Source organism: Propithecus coquereli, unplaced genomic scaffold, assembly GCF_000956105.1.
Source record: "Propithecus coquereli isolate 6110/MARCELLA unplaced genomic scaffold, Pcoq_1.0 Scaffold162, whole genome shotgun sequence".
NCBI lineage: Eukaryota > Metazoa > Chordata > Mammalia > Primates > Indriidae > Propithecus > Propithecus coquereli.
Genome location: NW_012140747.1, coordinates 2885071 through 2891136, shown reverse-complemented (window position 1 = coordinate 2891136; position 6066 = coordinate 2885071). Strand labels below are relative to the sequence as shown.

Here is a 6066-nt window from a genome sequence, read left to right as displayed (position 1 = left end):
TTTTTTTGGGATCCTTGGTTGGTTGAATCTGAGGACGTGGAACCCATGAATACAGAAGGCCAACTGCATACATTTGTAAAAATGTGTAAATTCATTAGGGTGGTCACATAAGTCATACACTTTACCATGTGTCACGGTTGCTACCTGAATGCTATACATTATTGGCAATTCTAAATTAGGGCCCAAGGTTTTAGAAAAAACTGTTAAAAGAATATGAAATACTTTATGGATGAAATATATATGACATCTGGGATTTTTTTTAAGAATTTGTAGGTGAAGGTCAGGCAGGTGGCTCACACCTGTAATCCCAGCACTTTGAAAGGCTGAGGCATGAGGATCACTTGAGGCCAGGAGTTCGAGACCACCCTGAATAAGAGCAAGACCTCATCTTTACAAAAAAAAAAAATAAATTAGCCGGGTGTGCCTATAGTCCCAGCTACAGAGGAGGCTGAGGCAGGAGGATTGCTTGAGCCCTCAAGTTTGAGGTTGCAATGAGCTATGATCATGCCACTGCACTCTAGCCCGGGCTACAGAGCAAGACTTTGTCATGTCAAGAAACTCTGTAGCTGAAATTAGTTCGGTCTACAGTTTGATCTAACAGTTTGTCTTAACAATAATGAAGGTAATTTCGTTTCCTATGCTATGTACCTTCTGTAATGTGTGAACTTTACTTTTGAAATCAAATAGTTTCAAAACATGGAGACAATCACTGGTTACAACAAATTCCAAAGGGACTGCAAATTCTTTTATTGGACTAGATTTTAAAGCATGCAACACATGAGCCATCTGCTGTGGCTTAGAAATCTTGTTGCAGAGGTCTTTCTTATAATGGAACTCCACTCATAAGTTTTATTAAGTCTACCACTTAAGCAAGGCAGTATCTAGTCCCCTCTCCAGTGTTCCTTCTACCAGTTCAGTCCTGCAGAGTGCCAACTCCTGCAAAACCTGATGCAAACGGCACCCCACAGCCCCTTTTCACTTGTGAACCAAAGAGCAGAGTACTAGATTATCCACTTTGTTCAGACCCTTAATCATACCTCAAATGTACCAATTCTTACCAGGAAAATGTAACAGAATTGTGAAAATTAACTACCAATAGTTACAAACATTTCTTTGAAAAATGAGGCCCCTTAATCACAAATATTGAAAAGCCGATTTAAAAGTAAATTTAAGGAAGGCAATATATGTAACCAAAACATTTGTACCCCCATAATATGTTGAAATTTTAAAAAAGTGAATTTGAGGGGTGCTGGGAAGAAATGAGAAACAACTGCTAATAGACAAGGGTTTCACTCTGGAGTGATGAGAATGTCCTAAAATCGATTGTGGTGGTGTCTGCATAACTTTGTGAATACAATGAAAACCACTAAATTGTATACTTCAAGTCGATGACTTGTATGGTCGTGAAGTTTCTCTCAATAAAGCTATTATCTTAAAAAAAAATGATTAAAACATGCCAAATGTGACAAAATATTGAAAACTACTGAGTGTAGGTGAAGAGTATATATTATGCACTGTGGTGTTCTCTTTATTTCTGCAATGTTTGAAATTTTTCACATTTTTTTTAACGTTTCAACTTTTTTGATAATTGTACTTATGGAATAGAAATGTCCTCTGACCTGTATGCATTCAGACAGGCTGAACATAATTGTTTCCTGTCTGAAAAATAGCTCCATTTTCCATATGTGCGTTTGCTTTCTTAGGAAAATAGTTTCAACTGGTGGTAATCCCATCAATCTTTTAAAAACTAACTGCTCGAATTTCTAGGTTTTGGGGACAATGACAAGTTGTTCCATTTAGGAACCCAATCTCACAAATCAAACATTTGAAAGTTTGAGGATTTTGTTCAATAAAGCTAGGCAAGGTTAGTCATTGGGTTTTCCTTTTTTTATCTAAGCCCTCAGAGTTCCTTTCAGAAACTACACCATATCTCAGGTGTGCTCACTGTCATTTAAACACATCTAAAAACTTAAAGGCAATCTGATTTAGTGAAATGGTCTATCTCAAGTTGTTAGGATATGTACTTTAGAAGAGCATTGCTCAGATCTTTTCGCTGTTCTTCTCAAATAACACTCAGTGCTTTACACATGTGTTACTTCACTTAATCCTCCAATCCCATCTATGTTGTTACTCCATGGAGAATGTGCAACAAAGAGGTTAAATCACTTGTCCAAGGTCACAAAGATAGCAAATAATAGAACCCGGGTTTGAACGCAGAGTCCCACTGGGTTCTCCAGCACCACCCAATTGACAATTAGAACTGAACTTGGGGGACTAGAAAGCTTCTCTTACCTGTGTGAGTTCTAACATGCTGAACATAATTGTTTTTTCTGTCTGAAAAATAGTTGCATTTTCCACATGTGTATACTTTTCTTGGAAAATGGTTTCTCAAGTGTTTCCTCCAGTGATACTCGCTTACTGTTGTATATGTACAAATGATGCACTTGTAGACTCGCTCATTATCCCCAGCTCTGGTATGGTGTTTCAGGTGTGCAGTATAGTGATCGTATCGATTGGTATTGTAGCCACAGCGGTCACAGCGAATGGGGCCCTTGGAGAAATCTCCCTCTTCTGGAGTGGAAGAGCCAGATTCCCTGGCTTTTGCTTGCTTCTCTGCACTTTCCTCCACAAAAAATTTCTTGGCACTGTGAACTCTGATGTGATGCACAAACTGTTCTTCAGATTCTGCCTCATACTGGCATGGCTTACAGCGAAAGGGTTTGGTCTTCAAGTTCTTGCATTTGTCCTCTCCTCCAGGTGTTTCTGGAGGAAGATCTTTATTTGAGTTGTAAACTTCTGAGGCAGCTGATGCCTCAAATACAGGCTGAGGTTCTACAACACTGAGTTCCAAATTTCTCAGTTCCATGTTTTCCAGTCCATTAGGTTCACCTTTTATTTCAGGAGACTCCTCAAGTCCTTCTCCATCACTGTCTGAAAAGTTGTTATCCCCAACAGGCATCAATTCTGCCATCTGTCTTTCTTCACCAACCAGGTAATCACAGCAGCTGCCATTTACTTCCCCAGTTAAAGCCACATTTGCCAGCATGATAAGCTGAGGTGCAGCCAGTTCGGCTTTGGAGAGGTCATGCAAGTCATACATGTCGTTAGGCAACGCCATGCCAATACTGCCACTGCCAGTGAACAGCCCTCCTCCTCCAGAAGACTGCCCCATTACCTGGGTGGCCATAACTGTATTCTGAATTTTGAAAAACAAAACAAAACACAAGAATACCAGTTTAAACACAACTTTTACTGGCCAAAGCATCATTGTAATTCTTCACAACTTAAAAAAAAATACTTCTCAACACAACCTTTAAAACTCAATAAGCTTCATTAACTACTAATGACAAACCTTTAAAATATTTGTGTTAATTCCCAGTTCTCTTTACAGCAGTTACCAAAAAAATTTCTACTACCCCTAGAAAAAATTCTGCCAATTGTTTGACAACTCATTCATCAACTAGGTCTACCACCGGCATGCAGTCCCTAAAGCACTTTTAATTGTTGTGCTAGGTGAAAAAAGTAACCTGCATTTTTAATGTTAATTAAAATTATTTTAAAAGTTCAATACATGAGTAATCCAACTTCCCCTCCACCTTCATCAGTTCCATGGTCTGAATCAGAAAGCCCAGAAATCCACAAGCCTGAGCATTTATTAAGTACACAAACACATTAGGAAAGTAGAAGCCTGTAATAATTGTTCAACTTAACTGAATTTCATATGAACTTGACTAACTCTAAAAGATAAAACTATTGTTGAAAAAGTGCAACTTGGTCCCTCTTAATTTTTCGATGACTCCACTGATTTAAGAGAAAAAATATTATGGACCCCTTTTCCTGTGAAAAAGGAAGTCTGGTTTATTCAAAACTTCACAAGTAAAGAATTTTTTTCAAACCGTCTAATAAAATAATCGTACAACCCAACTCGACAATCAGCAATTTTTTTGCATTGTACTTGTTTTGGCCTACTTGCCTAGTGGAAGCCATTACAAGATCACCTTCTTGGAAAACAAGCTGGGCTTTTTCAATGATCTTAACCACGTTCCTTTCCAATCTAAAAGGTACTATTCTCAAACTAAGTGTTCTCTTGCAAATTAGAAAAAGCAAAATAAGTGACAGATACTAAAAATATCAAGTTAACCCAAAAATACAAAAAGTAATCCGTTTCACCCAAGTGTATAAACACAAACCGGTTTAGTTCTAAGCACCAACAAAAGTTGGAATCAAATGCCATCACAGAACACAGAGGGCGAAAGCTGTCCTAGGGCTTAACAGCCCAAGCTACTCGGTAATTTACCCCAACATCGATTTTTCTACTGCCCCCACCCCCCAAACCCTACCACCCCTAAAGGAATGTTCACATTTGTCAGGAAGGCCGTCCAAGCACAGCCCGAAAGCGCAACGTGTTGCACGAATTCCTATGTGCTGCTGCCACCAGCGCCTACCTCGGCGGCGGCATTCCTAACTGAAATAGGCATTCGGCCATTTTCTCAAAATACCAAACACAAAGCAGCTCTTTGCAAACTCGGGCGCTCTCGCTTCCTCTCGGCTCGGCCCGCTCACCGCGCACGTCTACACACCAACTCTCGGGAGTTGCCCCAACTCTCGTCTTAAAGCTTTTCCCGTGCTCCCCACCACTAAAACGGGGGGAGGTGAGCAAACTCGGGGCGCCGTTGCGCCGGAGCGAGTCTTTCCCGAGTCCAGGCAGCCCCCTCCCCGGCCCGGGGACACGAGTCTGGAGAAAGGACGGAAAGTTACCGCGTAGCCGGGGTCCGGGCCCCTCCGATCGCCCCAGGACCCCTCCGACGCCCCCCCCACCCCGGGACTCGCCCTCGCGGAGGGCCGGGAGACACCACGGGCGCCCTCCGGAGGCGTCGGGCCCCGAGCGCCGGAGGGGGCCCCCACGCGGGCCAGCCGCCGCCCCCGCGCCCCGGAAGTTTGCGAACTTCACTCCCCCACGGCGCCCGGCCGGACGCGCGCGGTGGGGTGGCCCGGCGCGAGGGCGGCGGCGCCGGCGCGGCCGGAGCGCAGAAATCGCTGTCCAGCCCCGCTGGCGGAACCGCCCGGGCCCCTGGGCTGACTCAACCAGCCCGGCCGCGCTCAACGGCGCCTTCCGGCGAAAGGGAGAGGCTGGGGGGAGGGGGTCGGGAGGGCCGCGGGCCGGCGCTGAGCTGCGGTGGGACCTGGGGGCAGGAGAAGGAAGAGGAGGAAGTTTCAGGACTAGGGCCCCGAGCAGCTCCGCTCTTTGGCCTCAGAAGACCGGACTCGGAGGGGCGTCCGGGCCCGCGCAGAGGCGGCCGCCCGGCCTCCACTGGGGATGGGGTCCCGGCGACGCGCCGCTCCCCACGAACGCCCCCGGCCCAGCCCCTGGGCCGCGGCGGTGTAACCCGATCCCGCTCGGCCGCCCGCCCCCGCCCGGCGCGGCGGCCGCCGCCGGAGCCACAGTATCTGCAAATCAGCCCTGGACAGCGCCTCGCTCCGCGTCCTTCCGCGCCCTCCCCCTCCCGCCGCCACCGCCACCGCCACCGCCTGGCCGGCCCTCCCCCACCCCGACCGAACCCCCAGGCCCGCGCCGGGCTTACCGGCCTTCCCGGCGAGGCGGGGCGGGCTACCCGGCGTCGCCGCTCCTTCTCCGACTACTTTTCTTTTGTTGCTGGAGTTTCAGGGGAGGGAAGGGGGAGGGTGGAAAAGTTGGGCGCTGGGGCCGTCAAGGCCCGCGAAGGCCCAGGAGTGGAGCTGCAGAGGGTGCTCAAGCCACTGGCCCTAGCCCAGCCTTCCGAGCCGCCGGCGCCGCCGCCGGGGTCTGGGGCCCGGGGCCTCGGCGGCGCTTGCTGTGGTGCTGCGCCGCGAGCTCGCGGGAGCCGCACATTCCAGCACAGGACGCTGCGCCGCGCACCCGGCCCGCGCCGCCGCCGCCGCAGCCGCCGCCGCCCGGGGACACGCCCCCTCCGCCGTCCGCGCGCGCCCGCGGGACACGCCCCCTCCGCCGCGTGCGCGCGCGCGCGTGGCCGCTGGGCGCGCCCCGCCCCGCGGGACATCGGGGGAGAGCTCCGGGCTCCCGCCGGC

General features: G+C 48.5%; 1 protein-coding gene across 1 annotated transcript in view; it reads right to left on the bottom strand.

Annotated features, from left to right (window-relative positions):
• The window catches only part of REST (RE1-silencing transcription factor), an 18612-nt gene extending 13833 nt beyond the window's left edge, over positions 1–4779 (bottom strand). Inside the window, exons 1-2 of the mRNA XM_012641111.1 lie at positions 4759–4779; positions 2293–3196 (exon numbers count right to left, since the gene is read on the bottom strand). Of these exons, the coding sequence (XP_012496565.1) occupies positions 2293–3187 (895 nt within the window). The 5' untranslated portion in view covers positions 3188–3196; positions 4759–4779. The remainder of the gene's footprint in view (positions 1–2292; positions 3197–4758) is intronic.
• Between the last annotated feature and the right edge of the window lie 1287 nt (positions 4780–6066).